Source organism: Trachypithecus francoisi, unplaced genomic scaffold (assembly GCF_009764315.1).
Source record: "Trachypithecus francoisi isolate TF-2019V2 unplaced genomic scaffold, Tfra_2.0 Lachesis_group16, whole genome shotgun sequence".
Lineage (NCBI taxonomy): Eukaryota > Metazoa > Chordata > Mammalia > Primates > Cercopithecidae > Trachypithecus > Trachypithecus francoisi.
Window position 1 is genome coordinate 51,253,129 of NW_022681461.1, and position 21,693 is coordinate 51,274,821.

Here is a 21,693-nt window from a genome sequence, read left to right on the forward strand (position 1 = left end):
GAATAGTTTCAATAGGATTGGTATCAGTTCTTTTTTTGTCTAGTAGAATTTGGCTGTGAATCCATCTGATCCAGAGCTTTTTCTTGTTGGTAAGTTTTTTTTTTTTTTTTTTTTGTATTGATTCAATTTCAGAACCCATTATTGGTATGTTCGAGTATTCAATTTCTTCCCAATTCAATCTTTGGAGATTAAATGTTTCCAGGAATGTATCTGTTTATTCTAGGTTTTCCAGTTTGTGTTCATAGAAATGTTCAAAACAGTCTCTGGAGTTTTTTTGTATTTCTATGAGGTTGGTATAATATCATTTTTGTCATATCTGTGTTTATTTGGATCTTCTCTCTTTTTCTCTTTATTGGCTTAGCTAGTAGTATATCAATCTCATTTATTCTTTCAAAAATCAAACCTTTGTTTTTGTTTCTTTTTTGTATAGATTTTGACATCTCAATTTTTTCAGTTGAACTCTGATTTTGGTTATTTCTTTTCTTCTGCAAGCTTTGGAGTTGTTTTACTCTTGTTTTCCTAGTTATTCTTGGTGTGATGTTAACTTGCTAATTTGGGATCTTTCTGACTTTTTGATGTAGCCATTTAATGCTATTAATTTTTCTCCTAATACTGATTTAACTGTGCCCCAGAGATTCTGGAAGGTTGTATCTTTGTTTTCATTAGTTTCCAAAAATTTCTTCATTGTTGCCTTAATTTCTTTGTTTACCTGAAAGTCATCCAGGAATAGGCTGTCTCATTTCCATGTAGTTACATGGTTTTGAGAGAACTTCTTGGTATTAATTTTTTTTTTTTTTTGGTGGTTTAATTGCATCATGTTTCTTTTGTTGTTGTTGTTGTTGTTGTTGTTTTTAAGAGAAAGGCAATTTTATTCTTCCAAAAAAATGCACCAGGAGAGGGTGAGCACAGGAGCACCCTTGGCCACATCCCCCATCCTAAGCAGGGTTTGAGATGAGGCCAGGCCTGACCTGGGCTTCGGAGAAGCTGACTGGGCTCCCTGTGGCCTTGGGGAGGGAACCAGGCAGACCTGGGAGTGGGACTTTGTTGTTAGCACCAGGAGCCGCCCGCAGCTGGGCTTGGCCACAGGGCAGTGCATGGCCCTGCTGCCTCCACCTGAGAGTCTGGGGAGGGGCTGGTGGCAGAAGGCTCCCTGCAGGAGGTCACCTGAATGACTCTCAGATTCACAGACCCCCTCCGCCCTCCTCAACCCCTGTAAACATGAGAATGGGCTCGTGACACCCCTAGCACCTCAGGACAAGATGAGGGTCCCAGATGTGTGACTGGGCTTCAGGCGGCCCAGGAGCTGCCGGGCTTTCTCCTGCATGAAGAGCTGGGCCCTGGTCCCCCCTCAGGCCACCGTCTTCCAGGCACTGGACATAGGGGCAGGTGTCAGGAAGTGGCTTCAGGGCTTCTGGGCCACTGCTGCCTTCTCTGGCTTGGCCTGCAAGAAGCCCTGGTTGAGCAGGCTGTTGTCTTCTTTGATACCTGACAGGGTAAGGCTGGAGGAGTTTGAAGGGGCAGTTGTCCGCAAGGAGAGAGACTTAGGCAGTGTGGACATCATCAGCTTCACATCCTCATCCACAATGTCAAGAGCCAGAGACTTCCGGACTTTCTTGATGGGGCTTCGCCGCAGCCCGGGCTTCCTTTTCTGCTTCTCAGGCCTGACGTCATCCTCGATGATGAGTTCGATGCCAGCCTCAGAGCGCAGCACCTCCTTCAAGTCCTCCTCCAAGTGCGGGGTCTGTGGCAGGGGCTTCAGGGGTCCGTACTTCTCCAGGGCATTCTTGAACGGGGTTGGTGTGTGGGGAGTGTTGTCCATGGAGTACTTCTGATCTGGGGTTACAAACGCAGCATGTTTCTGGTGCAGGGGTGTCTTGTCCCTGTGCAGTGGTGTGGTGACCACCACCTTCTGGCTACACACTGGGGTGGATGTCAGCGAGGGGCTCTCCAGCTCCAATGTGTCCTGTTTGTTCCAGAAGTTCAGAAACTGGGAGGGCGAGAAGGGCAGGGTCTTAACAGGTGTGCTCTTGGGCGTGAGGCTGTTACAGGAATCCAGGAAGGACAGACTGGTGCTATTCTCAGTGACAGGGGACAGGGCCACACGCCTCTTCCTCTGCTGCTTGAGCACCGAGGGTGGCGTGCCAACGCCAGAGACCCCAACTTCAGTGCTGGGGGAAATGGGGATCAGCTCCCCCCGGGCTGCTCCGGCTCAGGTCTGAGATGGTGTGGCCATTCAGGTGGTACTCGGTCACGCTGGGCACCGGGGCAGCAGGCTGGCGGGGTGGCAGGACCTGCTGCTGCTGTGACGCTTGCAGCTGCACTAGGCTGTTGTTGATACTGTCCTCTGCAGATGGCTCCTCAGGGAGGTCAAATTTACTCAGGTCACACCAAGCATCGGGGTCCGACTTGATCAAGTCCAGGGCTTCAGAGAGGCTAGAACCCACGGCAGGGATGAGGAGGTTGGCTGCCTCCACCACCCACTTGTAGGGCAGACTCATTTCCGGCAGGGAGCCTTCCTGGTCCTCACGCTTCGAAAATTCCTCCAAGGGCTCTGGTGTTCGTACTGCGTCCAGATCTGTAGGGATGGGCTCCTACTCCTTTGAAGTGGTGGCTGCTGCAGGTTCCTCCTCACTGCTTTCCTCTTCCTTTATGGTAGGAGGGACAGAGGGCCAGTTGGTCAGAAGACTTCCCTGGCCTTCCGTGGGCTGGGCACTCTGGAGGCCGTCCTTGTCCTCGAGCTCCAGCAGCAAGTACACCGGGGGCTTGCAGTCTTTGGACTCACTCAGGAAGCCTCCTGTGTCCACCTTCCTTTTGATGGTGGAGTTCCAGTGATTCTTCACAGCATTGTCTGTCCTCCCTGGCAATATCTTGGCGATCTTGGCCCAGTGGTTGCCCAGCACCTTGTGGGCCTCGCAGATAATGCGGTCCTCCTCCTCGGTCCAGCAAGACTTCTTCACCTCAGGGTTGAGGTGATTGTGCCAGCGTTCATGGCACTGCTTCCCCAGCCGGCCCTTCAGGTGCTTGGCAATCAGTGTCCACTGCTTTGTGCCGTACTTCTTAACCAGCTCGATGACCTTCTGGTCTTCCTCTTTGGTCCATGGCCCCTTAACAAGGTCTGGGTTCAAAACTCTCGGCCACCTGTACTGGCATTGCTGGTCAGTACGGTTAGGGAAGTGGCTGGCCAGGAACTTCCAGTCCTGCTGTCCAAACTGCCTCACCAGGGCCCTCAGCTGCTTGTCCTCCTCATGGGTCCATTTGACCTTGCACTTGCTATCCCTCTGCTTCGGCACATCTGAATCTGTGTCCTGGTAGTGCAGCTCATCCAGATCCTCGCAGCGCGTCCGCCGAGACATCTCCCCGCCCTGGACCGCGCCGCGCTCGCCCGCCTGCCGGCTGAGCCCGGAGCGGGAGCCGGGCCGGGATCAGGACCGGGGCTGCTTCCGGTCGCTCCGGGCCCCGGGCCGCGCTAGGAGGCGTCAGCGTATCAGCAGGTCCCGCGCTCCCCGCTCGCAGGAACTGCAGCCGCTGCCGGCGCGGGTTGAAGCACTTTTCTATCTCTTAAAATGGCATGTTTCTATGCCATATTATGCAATTTTTCTGGAACTATGTAAGTAAATAAAGTAAATGTTTGTTTCCTTTCTTGATATCCCTTTTTCAAGCTTCTGATGAGAGAATCCCTTGTCCTCAACGTCTCATGATTACTAATTTTGCTTTTTTCATTGAAATGGAAAGTTATGAGAGGATGTTTTGCGTTTGCTCTTTAATTTCAACTGATCCTTTTGGATCCAGTTTCTGCTTATTACTTCCACTTGTCCAGTTCTCGTAAGGTCAGCATTGATCTGTGTTCCCACTGTAATGAATGGTTTCAATCGACAGAGCAGTTTAATGACATTTAACATAGTATTAATCAAAATAATGAAGAAAAACAATGATAAAATATTATAATTAATTAAAATGTCATAATTTCAAATCAAAATATTAAACATATTAAAGTGGTTTGGCAGTCCATCAAATTCACAAAATCTATCCAGAGCCAAATAAATTTTTTAGAGTAAAAATTATTCAGAAAAAAAAATCTACATTATTTTCAAAGTCCCACTCTATTTCTCTCCTCCAATTCTGAAAACAAAGTTTTCAAGATCATTTTCTATATGTATTGTCACTGATTTCTCTTCTGATTCACTCTTCCAGCTTACTCCACTATGATTAACTCCACCCAACTAGCTCTATCAGTGACAATGCCATCTATTTTCCAGATGTAGTGGACGCTTTCGATCCACATTTTGCATGAATGCATTGATTCTTCTAAGAAGTTTCAGTCTTTTAAATATGCTCTTAACAACATTCTGTCTTGTCCCAATGCATGGCCATTCCAAATCTTTCCTGGTTCTTCTCTCCCTTTAAAGTTGAAGTTTGCAGGAATAAATTTTAAGTCTTTTTCTCATTCTATTCAACCTATGTGACAACTTCTGTTTCCAGGTTTTCACTTCATAGTATTGCTTCTAAATTGCAGACAAAAATATCAGGTTGCCAATGGACACTTGCACTTAGATGTCTATTTCTGTAATATAGAGGATATCTACTACTTTAAAAACTTTTTTTGATATGCCTTCCTTCAGTTTTACTGAATTTCATTTGTTTTTATTTCTTCTCACTATAGCATTTAATGTACCAGGTATTAGAAAGTAGAGTTATTATTTTCCTTACGAAAATAAAAGACACAAGAAAGTGAAAACTATGTTTGTTATGTTCACCTAGATATCCTAAAGGCAATATAAAACTTGGCTTAGGGAAAGTCAATTTTTACGTACAATTTGGATATAATGATGATGGGTAAATGAATTGTACCACCCATTCTTTAATGAGATTGCACATTTGGGCTTGGTATTTCTTTATTAAAGAATGAACAAATAATACAAGAAGTTTTAATACTAAAAATTAATATAAAAGCAAAATAATATATTGACTACATATAAAGAAGATATTTTGATATAACAAATACAATGTAAAAGTATACATAATAATATATGGAAAAAATTTAAATCTTATAAATAAATAAATATTTTAATAGATAGATAAATAGATCTATCAGCATGGTCATCTGTAGCACAGGTAAACATGATGTTTCCTTAAACTCCTGAAAACATTTGAAAATTATGATTCAACTCGTGTAGTTGTCATAGCAGAAATGAGTCTTTGAAATGGCAGAAGTCATGGAAGTGTGGAATGGTGTATTAGTCAATATGGATCATTTCCATGTTGAAGCAGCTTTCATTCCTTCCTCCTTAATCTTTCTCGTAAGTTTGTTGAAAAAGAGAGGGATCTCATGATTTCTGCTCTGACAACCTCCCAGGCACAACGGCTGTATTTCTTCTCCATCAGATAGAGGGTGATTCTTTGGAAGTATTTCCTCACAGCCAGGATGGAGTCCTCATTCATCAGTGGAGTCTCTTCCACTCCAACCTCCTGCATCACACAGGCTTCCAGGTCATTCAGTTGCTGGTAAAGTTCCGTGGAAAATTTTTCTAGGAGGCTGTGTTCCCAAGCAGCAGATGAGTCCTTTGTGCTGAAGAGATTGAAGGTCTGCTGGATCATCTCATGGAGGACAGAGATGGCTTGAGCCTTCTGGAACTGGTTGCCATCAAACTCCTCCTGGGGGAATCCAAAGTCATGTCTGTCCTTCAGACAGGAGAAAGAGATTCTTCCCATTTGTGCCAGGAGTATCAAGGCCCTCCTATGACCCAGGCTGTGGGTCTGAGGCAGATCACAGCTCAGAGAGCAGGTGGATTTGTAGCTGAGCACCACCATGGCCATCAGTAAAGAAAAGGACAGGGCCATTGGGATGTTGCAAATATTGCTAGGCTACTTGAGGTGGGTAACTTTGAACCTTGGCCTCTAGGTTTTCTGAAGGCTTTGCTCTGTGCATAGGTCTTAAATAGTGAACATACTAATTTCCATTTTCTAAATGCTCTAGTTTTACTTTCCATCTCTGTTTTTGCTTTCTTTATTCACTCTCTACATGTGTTTAAACATGTTTTCAATTATTTTTCATCATTGCCTATTTTTCCCCTGCACTCAAAACATTTTATGGTAATTTTTTCTAATTGAAATCTTCATGAAATTTTAATAACACAGATTTGGCGTATCTATTTATGTATGCTGTGTATATCTCTACTTCACAGATAAAAACTATAAACTTTGCTCTTTTTATTCAATGTAAAGTTAAGAATGACAGAAAAGTTAACCTAAAATCTAAGTTTAAAAGCTATTGACATTTAATTTAATTTGATAAGTATATTTGTGGAATAACTTTTAATGTAATTTGTTCATGTAAATTTTGTTGTGTGAAATTACATATGCAAAATAAAAATCTATATAAATACACATTAATCATGTGAATGTAATTACATACTTAATCATTCAAAACTGCTAAAAATATGAATAATTTTTTTAAATTTTTCTTATAGTGTATGAAGCTTTGAATTTTGCTTTATATGAGAAAATAATTTGCAAACCTCACTAGCTGCAGTATTCATCCAGATATTGCCAACACTTTTTTCTTTTCAGCACTTGACATAAATATTTATGTGTTGACTAACTTTGTAGAAATAAATCATATAATATAAGCTATTTGCATTTATTTCTCAAAGTCTACAAAACATCCTGAAGAATTGAGGATCAAACCTAAGTAATAACCATAAGACAGTCAATGGCAACCCAAAGGTATGCAGGCTAAAACCACAAAGTGTGATAAGACTTTAAGATCCAGCAAAAAATTGACAGAAAGTCCTGCAATCACAGTCATCTATTTGCCCTAGGTTTGTGACACTGATCTTGCAAATATTTTGTGTATCTTCACGAACTCCATATCAGTGCTTCTAATGTGCTACACAACAAAACCCAATGAGAAAGATGTATATTAAGCAATCAAATTTTGTTGGATAGACTTGTTGGAGAGTCACAAACTATTGTAATGGGTCAGACTTGTTTATACTATGAGAACTAATTTTTGTACCCTTCGAAGAAGTATCACTACAATAAACATATGTGACTTAGAAAATATTATCAATTAAATCATTTTTGTCATTTTTCATTGATGTTCAGATTCTCTAAAGGTTTTCAGAAGTTCCTATCCAAGTCAATTCTTATCGAATAGAAAAGACCATCTTTGTTCTAAAATCATAAATTTATAAATATTGAATATTATCACGTAAATAATGAACTTTCAGAGTGGTCCTGAACTCTGACTCTAACTTTTTATTTTGCATAAGAAGTTAGTTTGTCTTGACCCTATAGATACTGAGTCCTTAAATGGAATGAGGTCTGCTGTAGCAAATAAGCTATTTAGTAAGAAGAGTTTTTACTAGTTTCTCATTTTTTCTTCTACTGGGAAGTGTTCAAGAATGACGCTATTCTGCTTTTCATGGCCATATTTGCTGTGATTATAATAGACAATGACAAAAATTTCCATTCAGCTCTTACTGAGAGTCAATAATGCCCACGTAGTTTACTGCTAAAACCACTGGGATTCTAGTTCTCTTAAGGTGCATGTAGATCTGGGAATCCCAATTGCAAGAGCAGCACAATATCATCCTCTGCCCAGCACTATATTAACCATTTATGACTTCATCTCTGATCTGCCTTCTACTTTGTTATAATTGAAAATAACTAGCCTGTTGTCAAATACCGAGTCATATATCTAAATTCAAACTCTCCAATTCACACAGTTTATAGGAATCAGACAAGTTGCTATTCTCAAAAGTAGGGAATAATAGCCTCTGTCCCCCAGATAATCCTACAGCTTTCCTTCCCTGGATCAAATCCCCAGAATGTGCAAGTGAACTGTAAATACTTGTGACATCATTTTTCCATCATTTATAAATTTCAGCTTCAAATCATGTGGTAATCTTTAGATGACACTAGTAGAAAATAAGCCTGTTTATATAAAGGTAGAGATTATGAAATGGATCAATTTTAGAAAATAACCAAACACATTTTGTTATTCATTATTCTAAATGATTCAATTAAATTCTTTATATCATTGAGCAATTAAAATATTCTACACTGTGAAATGTGAACCAGGGTTTCCATAATAGAGGAGGCTTGATTTCAGAAATGTTATATATTGTACATGAATTTAGTTGTTTATTCAGTCAACAAATTTGTATTGAATTTTGGACTCATCCTTTTTATCAGACTCTGAGAATACAGGGTATATTTGCCCAAGTTATTCTTAGTCTTTGAAACACTGGAGGAGAGAGTATTTTTTTCTTTATTCACTTGAGATTGTATTGATAATTTTTGCATATTCTTTTTTTATGTAGTATTTTACCGTGAAAATGTGTTTTTCTATGCTTCGATTTCTTTCATTTTCATATTCAGGTTAGTATCAATAAAAGAATATGAATATAATTTTTAAATGGGCTATACAATGGTTCTATGCGGCATTCACAACAACAAATATATTTCTATTTCTCATTTCACTTTTCCTAGAAGGTGAAAGTGGTCTGATTTTTCATCTCAATTTACGAAAACAAAACGAAACAAATGTATGTCTAAATGTGATGAACATGTAAGAGGAGGAATACCTAATGTACATGACGAGTTAATGGGTGCAGCACACCAACATGGCACATGTATTGCTATGTAACAAACCTGCACATTGTGCACTGTGCCCCAGACAAAAAGTATAATAATAAAAAAAAAAAGAATGAGTAGAAGGGAACTTAGAAAATATCTTGAGACAGATGAAAATGAAAACACAGCATACCAAAATTTATGTGATGCTCTGAAAACAGAGCTAAAGGGGAAATTGAAAGCTATAAAAGCTTACATTTAGAAAGAAGAAAGATCTCAAACCAATGAACTTTAAAAGTTAAGGAACTAGAAAAAGAAGAAATAAACACATAGCTAGAAAGAGGAGGAAAGTAAGAAAGACGAAAGAACTTAGAAAATATCTTGAGTGAGATGAAAATGAGAACACAAAATACCAAAATGTATGTGATGCTGTGAAAACAGAGCTAAAGAGGAAATTGAAAGCTATAAAAGCTTATATTAAAAATGAAGAAAGACCTCAAACCATTGAACTAACTTTACAAGTTAAGGAAGTAGAAAAAGAACAAATAAACACATAGCTAGGAAGAGGAAGCAAATAAGATGAAATTTTATTAATAAAGAAATTAGGCCGGGCGCGGTGGCTCAAGCCTGTAATCCCAGCACTTTGGGAGGCCGAGACGGGCGGATCACGAGGTCAGGAGATCGAGACCATCCTGGCTAACACGGTGAAACCCCGTCTCTACTAAAAATACAAAATCTAGCCGGGCGAGGTGGCAGGCGCCTGTAGTCCCAGCTACTCGGGAGGCTGAGGCAGGAGAATGGTGTGAACCCGGGAGGCGGAGCTTGCAGTGAGCTGAGATCCGGCCACTGCACTCCAGTCCTGGTGACAGAGCGAGACTCCGCCTCAAAAAAAAAAAAAAAAAAAAAAAAAGAATTAATAAAATACAGAATAGAAAAGCAATTAAAAAATCAATGGAACTAAGCCTTGGTCTTTTGAAAGGATCAACAAAATTGAGAAACCCTTAACTGTATTAAGAGATAAGCAGAGAAAAATCAAACAAAAATCGGAAATAATGGAGGACACATAACAACTGATGGCATAGAAGTAAAAAGGATTGGCCAGGCTCGGTGGCTCATGCCTGTCATCCCAGCACTTTGGGAGGCTGAGGTGGGCAGATCACAAGGTCAGGAGATCAAGACCATCCTGGCTAACGCAGTGAAACCCCATCTCTACTAAAAATACAAAAAGAAATTAGCCGGGCATGGTGGCGGATGCCTGTAGTCTCAGCTACTCAGGAGGCTGAGGCAGGAGACGGCCTGAACTCGGGAGGCGGAACTTGCAGTGAGTGGAGATTGCACTGCTGCACTCCAGCGTGGGCGACAGAGCGAGACTCCATTTAAAAAAGAAAAAGAAGGAGAAGAAGTAAAAAGGATTATAACAGACTACTATGAGCAATTATACTCCAACAAATTGATTAACCTAGAAGAAATATATAAATTCCTAGAGACAAACAACTAGCCAAGACCAAATCATGAATAAACAAAAAATCTGACTAGACCTATAACTAGTAAGGAGATTGAATCAGTCATCAGACTTCCCAATAATAACGACAACAACAGAAACCATAATCAGATGGCTTCAGTGGATAATTCCATCAAACATTTAGGGAATTAACACCAATCTTTCTCAAAATCTTCCAAAAAATTGAAGACGAAGGAATAGTTTCAAACTCATTTTATGAGACGAGCATTTCCGTCCTATCAAAGCCACACAAGGATACTACAAGAAAAGAAAACTACAGATCCATTTCCCCAATAAATATTGATACAAAAATCCTCACTAAAATACTTGTAAACCAAATTCAACAGCACAATAAAAGGATTATGCATCATGACCAAGGGGGATTTATTACTCAGATGGAAGAATGTTTCAATATATGAAAATTAATCAATGCAATACATCACATTAACAAAATGAATGAAAAATATACATAATAATCTCTATAGATACAGAAAAAGAAATTGACCAAATTCCATATCCTTTCATAATAAAAACATTCAACAAACTTGGAATAAAAGGAAGTTAGCTCAACATAATAAAGGCCATATACAAGAATCCCACCTTTAACATTATATTTAACGGTGAGAAACTGAAAGCTTTTCCTCGAAGATGAGAAACAAGGCAGGGAGGCCACTCTTACCAGTTTTATACAACATAACATTTGTAGATCTAGCCATAGCAATTAACAAGAAAAAGAAATAAAAAGCATTCATATTGGAAAGGAAGAAGAAAATTATCTTTTTGCAGATAGCCTGATCGTGTATGTAGAAAACTCTAAAGTTTACACACATACAAGCACTCACATACAAACTGTTAGAATAAATGAATTCAGCAAAGTTGTAGAGTACAAAATTAAGATGCAAAAATGAGTAGCATTTTTATATGTTAACAGTGGACAAATCTGAAAAGTAAACTTAAAAAAAACCCCATTTGCAACAGCATCAAAACAATAAAGTACTCAGGAAAAAACTTAAACAAAGTGGAAAAAAATTTATATATAGAAAACTAGCAAACACTGCTGAAAAAAATTAAGGAAGAGAAAATGAAAAGACATTTCTGATCATGGATTGGGAAGCCTATCATTGTTATGATGTTCAAACTATACAAAGCAATGCACAGATACAATGCAAGCCGTATCAAAATCATTAAGGCATTTTTGACAGAAGTAGAAAAATCTGTCCTAAACCTCTTATGGAATCTTGAAGGACTGGAATCAACCTTGAGAAAGACAAGCAAAGCTACAGGACTCACCTTACCTGATTTTGAAACACATTACAAGGCTACAGTAATAAAAATGGTATGATACTGACATAAAGATGGACATATAGGTCAATGGGAGAGAATGGAAAGCCCAGAAGTAAACTCTCATGTATATGGTCAAATAAACTTTGACAAAAGTGCCAAGGCTACACAATGGTTAAAGATCAACTCTTCAAAAATGAGGTTGTGAGAACTGTACACATACATGCAAAGGAATGAAGCTGAACCCTCACTTTATACTATATGCTAAAATTAAGTCAAAATAGATCAAAGATTTAAACATAAGACCTGAAACTATAACAACTTTAGAAGAAAATCTTCAGGGGAGTCTCAGACAATGGGCTTGACAATGAATTCTTGGATACCACACCAGAACACAGGTAACTAAAGTAAAAATAGATAAATTGAACTCTACAAAGATTAAAAATCTCTGTGCATTCAAGGACAAAATCCAGAATGAAAAGGCAACCTTCAGAATGACAGAAAATATTTGCAAATCTTGTATTTGATAAAAGGGTAATAGCATATTTAGATTATAAAAGGAACTCCCACATCTCCAAAAACAAACAAAAAACTTGAGTAAGGAATATGAATAGATATTTATTCAAAAAAGATATACAAATGGTCAACAAGCATATTTCTATGGCCTGAATGTTTGTGCACTCCCAAAATTTGTATGTTGAAACCCTAACTCTTAGGGCGATGGTGGTAGGACATGGCCTTTTTGGGATGTGATTAATTCCACTGTGGCTCATTGTGAAATAGGACACGGGCCCCAACCACACACCAAATCTGCTGGTACCTTGATTCTTGGACTTTCCAGCTGGCAGAACTGTGAGAAATAAATTTATATTCTTTATAAACTACCTAATTGATGATATTTCATTATAGCAGCCCAAATGAACTAAGGAACATATGAAAAGATCCTCAACATCACTATTAGGGAAATGCAAATTAAAGTCACAATGAGATTTCACTTCACATCTATCAGGGTGGCTACCATCAAAATAAAGAAAATAACAAGTGTTGGTGAAGATGTGGATAAACTGGAACTCTTGTGCACTGTTGGTGGAAATGTAAAATGGTGCAGCACAGCCACAGTGGAAAACAACATGATGTATCTCAAAAAATTAAAAACAGAATTTCCATATAATCTAGTAAATTCGGGTATGGATATATATTTAGAACACTTTTTGAAAGCAGGATTCAAAGATACATTTTTACATCTATGTTCATAACAATAACCAAAAGTTGGAAGCAACCCAAGTGTCCATTGATAGATGGATTATATGTGATATATACATATAATGGACTATCATTCATCCTTATATATATTCCATTAAACATATCATGGAATATTATTCACTCTTATACCATGGATGATTATTCTGCCTTATCATATTATTCAGGAAAATGTGGTATATACAGATAATGAAATATATTCAGCCTAATTCTGACATATACTACAACATGAGGACCTAATGTAAGCCAGGCGCAAACAGACAAATGTAGTATGATTTCAATCATATGAGTTATCTAGAGTAGATAATTCACAGAAACAGAAAGTAAAATGGTTTCAGGGGTAGGGGTCCAGGGGAGAGGAGATAAGGAGCTGTTGTTTAATGAGTACAGTTTCAGTTTTCCAAGATGGAAAACTGATGATTAGCTGCATGGCAATGTGAATTTACTTAATACTGCTAAACTGTATACTTAAAAATGGTTAAAATGGTACATGTTGATCAGATGTGGGCATGGGTTGAAAGAAAAGTAAATATTCCTGGTCCAGGTTTTGGCTTTCAGATTTGCTGAATCCTGTCTTCACAAAGTCAAGGGAGACATATCAACTAACACAGAAGAGTTTATACTCAAGAAAGGCAAATTTTTGAGATTCTAGTATTTTTTTTTTCTGGGTAATGGACAACTGTTAATTGCACTAAATTCTTCCCTGGTATATAAATATATTAAGCAGATAAATAATTCGCTTGTCATATGTCTGACAAGAAGTAAGGAAATAGAGAATTGGAAACAATACTTCCCCCAACTTAATAGAGTTAAATAACAAGAATAATGTTAGCAAAAAGAATGAAATAGCTAAATTATAGAAGATATTTAATGTCAGTCAGACGTTGTTAGTACTTGCAAATCAATCCTCATTTTACCCAATGAAGAGTAGGCCCCCTGTTGCATACATGTTGCACACCTATTATGTGCCGTGGCCCATTAAGTCACGGGAAACATCTATGACTACAGCAGGCAGTGATAAATTCTAGTATTTTCCCAATTTTTAAGAGAACAACCCTAAGCACAGGGAGCTATTGAACTGTGGAGCCACTGTTGGAACTCAGAAAATCTGATTTAGAGTATTCAGTTCTTTGCTGTGCTCTGGTAATATGTCCTCAGAACCAGGGCTGATTTCTAGACTCTAGTCCACATTTTTCTTTCCAGCAGAGCCCTACTTAAATAATGACAGGGTCTTTCTCTTCTGCTCTTATTCCTCTACTCCACCAAAAACTCCATTTGCTCATGCCAGATATGTTTTGTTATTAAATTGGGCCCCATGTTACTTACACATATATCCTAGTTTTGTCTTCCTGAGACAGTATTTTCATAAACTTGAATATATTGGCCAAACACTTTGTTCGCCCCAGTAATATATCCACAGGCAACTTTTTGAAACCCTACATAGTTCTATCCATTTATGAAAATGCCCACAAGGCTTTAGATTTCTACCTGTTTGCCACACACCTTTGTGTCATCACCAGGATATAGGCATGCACTAAAATCAGAACTGAACCAACCAAATGAAGCCTCAGAGCTTAGGGAGGGCACATCTAGAAGGGCCCACTAAAGGAGTTAGAGGTGTGGAAATGTAAGCACTTCTGGGGAAGAGAGGAGAGCCCAGTGCATTAGAGGAGATGGACTGAGATGACTGAAGTCTGAATCACCTCACTTGGCAGCTGGTTGATGCTGTTTATGTTGTAGGCCAGAGAGTTTGCTTCTGGGTTGATTGCACATTCTGACTGGAGGAACCTTAATGGCTAAGGAACAATCTTTCAGACAGTTACATTATAGATAGAATTTTTCTTCTGAAAAAAATTAGGAATCTAATGAATGATTTAAAACAATTAAATCCATTAACAAATGTTAAATCAGTAAGGTCTAGAATCTTGAAAATCTATTCATTTTTAACTTTTTACTTTGAAAGAATTTTAGATTTACAGAGAATTGCAAAGACACTACAGAGATTTTGCTTAGGCCTTAACCCAGCTTCTTCTCATGTTAGCAACATACATGACCATGGTATAATGAATCAAAACAAAGATATGAACATTGGGGCAATATTACTAACTAACATTCAGATTTTACTAAGATTTCCTCAGATTTTTAAAAACCGATGTCTTATCTTATTTCAAGAATCAACCCAGAATCTCACATTGCATTTTCTTGTCATACCTTCAGTCTCCTCCAATCTATAACACAGGCTCAGTCTTTCTTTGGCTTTCATGACATTGAAACATTTGAAGAATATTGGTCGTTTATTTCATAGACTGTTCATCAATTTGATTTGTCTGATGTTAACTCATGATTATGCTGAGGTTATGTGTTTAAAGGATTAAAACCACAGAGTTTATCTGATCATCTCATCGCACAATATCCAAGATACATGATATTGATATGTTTTATTACTGCTGATGTTAACTTAATCACTTGGTTAAGATGCTGTTTGCTAGACTTCTGTCCTATAAAGTTACTATTTTTGCCTTCTACACACTACATGGTAGAAGCGTATCACTAAATACAGCCTACACTCAAGTCTCTAATCTAGTTTCTCTCATTCATTTTTATGTCATCTGACATTCTTGGTTATATAGCATAATTAGCCGGTTTAGGATTCACAAATGTTTATGATTTCATGAAGCCAATGCTGTCTATCTTAGAACAACTCTAAATTTAATCAAGAAATAATGCAAGCAATAATATTAAAATGTATAAAAGAATTCTTGAATTTAGGTAGCTCAACCAGAAGAATTAAATGAGTTTCAAAATACCAGAAGTAATATAAGTGTCGCAATTAGTAAGTTTAGCAACCATATTAATACAGAAAAAACCTCAAAACATTGTATTATCAGAATTAACTAGATTTATGGTAGAGCTACATCTATTATCAATAAGAAAAACATAAAATTTCAATAGAATGTTCTGCAATAATTGCTTGTCACTCTGCAAAAATTAATTTGGATTCTCATATCATATGAAAAAAATTATAATATATTACATAATTAAATGTAAAAGCGTATTTACAAGAACAGAAACTGAATATGTGTAAAATCAAAAGAGTTAAGGAGGCATGTGGTTCTATTTTCTACACAGTGCTTGGAAAAATATACATAGAACTGTTCAGTGCTTGGTACACAAAGGAAATAAAAAATAAGTATCCACCAAAATATTATGGCTACAATGTATAGGAAATGTTTTGACAATGATTAGGAATTATAAAATTATACATCAATAATGTAAATAACCTACACAGAAACTAGAGTAAATGAAATAACAGGTAAAATAAAATCAAAATTGTAAAACTTGATTGAAAAAAGAATGTAAACTAGCAAGTAAATGGGTTACTATTGAAATTTACTACCAAGTAATATTAATTAGAATAATGATAAATTACCATTTTAGCCAAATAAATAAGCAACATTTTAAATCAAATGTATAAATAAGTAATAGCTTCAATAAATCAAATATTTAAGATGTTCAGTACAGCATGGGAAATATAGTTAATAATAGTGCATTGTATACTTCAAATTTGCTAAGGGAGTAGATATTATGTGTTCTCACCATGCACAATAAAATGTTATAACTCTGTTAGGTGATGGATGTGTTAATTAACTTGATTGTCAGAATCATGACATAAGAGATAATTATAGCAAAACACTATGTTGTGCACCTTAAATCCATAAATTTAAATTTCTCAACCACATATATACAAAAATGTTTAAAGATTTTGTTCCAATTCATCTATTCTTTGAAAATGATTTTCAGAAAACACTAACAAAATATGCATGAAGATGTTAACCTACATTCTCCTACAGGTATCATCATATTTCCCAACTCCACAAACAAGCTTCCCAAGATAATTTTTTATACGCAGTACACCCAAATGCCCTTTTTGTGTGTCTTATTCAACCCACTGCCATCAAGTTTCTGTCCCATTCATTCCACTAAACCAGATCCACCTAAGGTCACTGATGGCATCTGTTTTCCAGTCCATTAGGACAGGTCAGCCTTCATCTTCCCGGAAAACACCACTGTCTACCCCTCATTGTCTCTCCCTCATTCTTTCCTATTTCTCCTTCTAACTGCACTGACCACTCCTCCTAAGTGCTCTTTGCCCTTCACAGACTCTCCTTCTCTGCCCTACCTATGACTGTTGAGGATCTGCAGGACTAAGTTTAGATCCTGTCTCAACGTTCCCTCTATTTATAACCACGTTAGGTGATGGATTCCCTAATATCCATTCTCATGCCCTCAATACCAGATATGCAATAAAAACCCCCAAATTAATATCTTTGCCCGTGGCATTTGTTGTTCATTCTAGACCCATATTCCCAGCTGCCAATAAGATTCTGGAATCACTGTTTCCCTTGGTATCCGTGGGATTTTGGTTCTAAGGCTCCACACCTGTCCTCCAGATACCCAAATCTGTGCATACTCAAGTCCTGCAGTCCCCTTCGTATATGTGAGTTTCACATCCCACAAATACGGTATTTTCTATCCATGTTTAGTTTGACATGCAGAAAATGCAGATATAGAAGGTGAACTGTATTTGAAAAAAAAAAAAAACCTGTATAAGTGGGCCTATGCAGTTCAAAAGTTCAAATCCACGCTGTTCAAGGGTCAACTGTACATATATCCCAAGTACCTTAAGAAGGATATCTAATACAGTTTTCCCCTTCCTGTCATCATTTGTACCTAAAGCTTCTGCTAGGAGAATATTGTTTTCCTTTACTTCTTTTCCTAGCATTTAAAAAAATTGCAATAAAGTAAGCATTAGTACTGTTTTTACATCTTTTTCTCTGTAAGACTGAGAGTCTATTCATTCAATTGTATTTCTTAAGGGGTACTCTACAATCTGCCACTTACTTAACTTATACATATAATGTGAATGGAATAAATGAGTAAATACATTTTATCGTCCTTTCTTCAATGTTGTTCAAAATGTGGGTGTGGATTTTGTTTTTAGAAAACATTATTTCAAGATATTTTCCTTAATGAGTAAAACAAATGAGAATTTAATGAATAAAACACATGTAAATTGAATAACATGGAAAGATAAATATATTTGTAAATTTTAATACAAATTAATGATTTAATTTAATACAAATTAAAGATTAACATGTTATTATATGTAAAATTTCTAAATACTATAAATGAAACAGATGCAGAAAGAGTGGAAATAAGTAAGTCAATAAATGACATTAGGGCAGTCATGTCTGAGGAACCGAAAGCCAGAGTTGAATGTATTTAACATATACTTGCTAAATATTGTTAATAACGTCTTTGCTGAATTTAATTCAATAAATTCTGTGACAAAGGCAGAAATAAGAGTCTATTGAAATGACCAAAGACACATGTGCAAGTGTGATATGGTGGATTAATCAATGAGAATTATTTCAGGATGACCCCAGGTCTTCATCCTTACTTCTCAGTCCTTGCAAGTTTGTTGATGAAGAGAAGGATTTCATGATTCCACTCTGACAACCTCCCAAGCACAGTCACTATATTTCTTCTCTTTCAGGTAGATTCCCTGGATTCCCTGGAAGTACCTCCTCAAGGCCAGTGTAGGGCCCCAGTCACCCCCACAGATTCTTCCTCTTCTGTTGCCTGCCCTAAGCAAGACTCCAGGCTTTCTAGCTGCTGAGGAAATCCAGTGTGGAGCTGGTCCAGGAGGGTCATGTTCTAGGCAGCAGGGGAGTGCTCTGTGGGGAAGAGGCTCAAGATCTGCTGCAGCATCTCATGGAGGACAGACACAGCCTGGGCCTTCTGCAACTGGCTGCCATCCACAACTCCAGGAGGAACCTGAAGTCTCTTCTAGAGACACAAGGAAACGGAGATTCTCCACATTTGGCCCAGAAGTTCCAAGGTGTTCCTGCTAAGTAGGCCATGGTTGTGAGGCAGATCACAGCTCAGAGAGCCAACAGGGCCACAGCTGCAAAGCACCAGGGCCACCAGTAGAAGAAGCAGGAGAACCATTGGGAAATGAGGGTGTTGCTGGCCTGGCTGAGTTCGAGTCTGGATGAACATTGGACTCCAGGTTCTCTGAAGGCATTCTTTTTATGTATGACTTATAGTGGGAAACAAAAAGTTTTCAGCGTTGGCCAAGATGGCCACCCAGAAGCTGCTAGCATGTGCCACTCTCATGGAGAGAAACGGAAGAGGCAAGTAAATACAGCACCTTCAACTGAAACATCCAGGTACACACTTTCAGACTCAAGAAAACAACTTGACCCATGGAGAACCGAGCAAAGCAAGACAGGATGACTGCCTACCCAGGAGTGACACAGAGCCAGGGGAGCCTCTCCCACCCAGGGAAGTGGTGAGTAAGTGAGCAGCCCTGAGGACCCATGCTTCCTCCACAGATCTTTGCAATCCTCAGATCAGGAGATCTCCTAGTGAACCCACTCTACCACAGCCTTCAGTCTGACATGCAGGGCTACTTGGTGTTTCAGCAGAGCAGCTGCTCAGGCATGCATGGGGACCCTGGAGTCTTAGCTACCCAGGCCTCCCACAAAAGAAGCTATAACTCCAGCCAAGCAGGAGGCTAGACCCCTTTACATACCCCTAGGAAAGGGGTTTCATCCAGGGGCTGAGCAGTGACAAGTGGCAGTCCCCCCTTCCATGGCCTGTCTCAGGGTAAGACCCACTGGCTTGGGAATCCAGCCAGCCACTGGTAGCAGCCTCACACCTCCCTGACATGGTGCTCCCAGCGGCAGGGTGTGGGCTGCCGTCGTTGCTGTCTCACAGCCTTAGCTATTGAAGCCTTTGGGTTGTAGGGAATCCAAGGCAGCTAAGGACTGGAGCAGCCACCCAGCACAGCCCAGCAGCTCTACGGAGAAGCAGTCAGACTGCTTATTCACGTGGATCACAAATCCTGTTCCTTTTCACTGGGTGGAATCTCCACAGTGGGGTCTCCACTCACCTCCACCAGTGTTTTCAGGCGGACAGCAATTTCGAATGTCCCTGGGATGGCGCTCCCAAAGGGAGGGGTAGATCGCCATTGTTGCTGTTTAACTGCCTTAGCCATTCTTGCAAATGCCATTCTTCTGTGCTGGGAGTGGTAGCAGACCCCCAGCACAGCACAGCTGCTCTACCAAAAGGTGGCCAGACTGTTTTTTCAGCTGAGTCCTTGATGCTGTTTTTCCTCAGTGGGCGGGATATCCCAGCTGGGGTCTCCAGTCACCTCCTGCAGGTATTTTGCAGCAGGCAACAGGTTTCACCTCTCTGGAACAGAGCTCCCAGAGGGAGGGGCAGGCCCCCATCTTCACTGTTTCATAGCCTTCACTGTTGATACCTTCAGGTACTGAAAAATGCAAGGTGACTGTGGTCTGGAGTAGACTCCAGCATATTGCAGCAGCCCTATGGAAAACTGGCCAGACTGTTTGTTCTGTGGATCCCTGATCCCATATCTCCTCACTGGGTGGGTCTGCCAGGCCTGGGTCTGCAGCCACCAGCTGGGGCTATTGAGCCAATAGCAGCTCTGCAACTCCCTGGAACAGAGCTCCCAGTGAGAAGGGTGAGTTGTCATCTTTGCTCTCTCACAGCTCTTGCCATTGCTGTCTCCAGGCTCTGGAGAGTCTGCAGGGAACAGGGGGTGGTTCAGATCCCCAGCACAGAGCAATTACCTCACAGAAGAGTGGCCAGACTGTTCTGCATGCAGTTCCTGGTTGTCACCTCTCCTCATTGGCCAGGGCCAGCTGACCAGAGACTCTAGTACAGGCACCCTTCCCCTGCCTCATCACCTCAATCAGGCAGTCCAGCATTTCTCCAAGGAAGAAATACCAGAGTCAACCCTCAACCCATCCACCACTACCATTGCAGTGGGACAGCCCCAGCAGCCCCCTGGCTGGGGAAGGAACAAATGGCCTAGTCACTACACTGGCACCTCCAGCACACCATAGCCACCATAGAAAGAGGAATTCAGCCCCTCTTCCCTGGGAATCCCCATCCTATTCTTCAGGAGGCAGGGCCCCCAGCCCGTGTCTGCAGAACAGTCACCCCACCCACGGCTGAGCATATCCACTGGTAGTTGCCTGGAGTTTCCCTGGGGAGAGGCTCCCAGAGCCATCCTACCTCTGCCACTGCCACAGCAGCAGTTTTATCCCTGCTGCCTTGAGTCTGGGGAAGAAACAAAGAGCCCGAAGCTCTTTGTTTATAAGCTTACAGCACACCACAGTCACCTGAACTTACAGCATGCTGCAGTTACCATATGGGAAGGAGAAAAGTCTCTGCTCCTGGTGAGATTTTCACCTTTTGTTTCCCAAAAAGTGAAACCCCAAGCTTACACCAGCAGTGCAGCCACCTCACCCCTCTGGCTATACACTCTCATTAACATGGCTTCACATTTCTTGGAGGTGGAGAAACCAGGGGCAAAAGGAAGCCTGTCTACCGTTGTCTCTGCAGTGGTGCCACCCCAGCTACCTTGGGACTAATGACGCATCAAAGACCCCAAGTGCCTTATCCATACCTCCAACAAGCTGCAGTCAACCCAAGAGAGGAGGCCAGTCTGTCTCCCATTGGTCAACCACCCACCCCTGACGTCACCAGTCAGGGAACCACTGGCTTGGGCCCACAGCACAGACACCCCCATCCCAGGCAGATTGCACTGAGTGACTGCTGGCCTGTATCTCTGGGGTGGAGCCCCCAGGAGACAAGCAAAAGACTCTCAGTTACAACTACTACTAAGGTCCCTTCCTTCGATGCCTCCAAGTTGGGGAGAAAACATTAACCCTGACATAACCCCAGAGCTGTTGTGGGCAGCCCGGGAGTGACAAGATACAAGCAACAGTCAGCACTCAAGTGGGAGAGGAGCCCACAATTTCATAGCATTGAGCAGGAGCACGGCTGCAACCATGAGGAAATATAGGGGAGCCACATGACTGAGCAAGAGCCTGACAACTGACCACCACACCTAAGAGTCACCTACTAGATCATGCCCAAAGCTTCAACACTAAAAAAATCTCACTAACATACCCTCATTAAACCAAAGACAAGTCAGCTACAAATAAAGACCCTGCACAAAGCTGCAGCCCTGTGAA

At 40.1% G+C, this 21,693-nt stretch overlaps 1 protein-coding gene and 2 pseudogenes across 2 annotated transcripts; all 3 read right to left on the bottom strand.

The window, feature by feature from the left end:
- Positions 1-848: 848 nt before the first annotated feature.
- LOC117098643 lies at positions 849-3,552 on the bottom strand (annotated as a pseudogene). Its single transcript, XR_004443508.1, has one exon. The product of XR_004443508.1 is annotated as a myb-related protein B-like (transcript).
- A 1,331-nt stretch (positions 3,553-4,883) lies between these two features.
- LOC117098645 (interferon alpha-4-like) lies at positions 4,884-5,880 on the bottom strand. The gene has a single exon (XM_033237472.1). It carries the CDS (start codon positions 5,836-5,838, stop codon positions 5,272-5,274), a length of 567 nt encoding a protein of 188 aa, XP_033093363.1. The 5' UTR covers positions 5,839-5,880; the 3' UTR covers positions 4,884-5,271.
- A 12,171-nt stretch (positions 5,881-18,051) lies between these two features.
- Positions 18,052-18,631, bottom strand: LOC117099352 (annotated as a pseudogene).
- Between the last annotated feature and the right edge of the window lie 3,062 nt (positions 18,632-21,693).

Coding starts and splice junctions, on each gene's coding strand:
- LOC117098645 (XM_033237472.1), bottom strand. CDS start 5,838: ATGGCCCTGTCCTTTTCTTTACTGATGGCCATGGTGGTGCTCAGCTAC.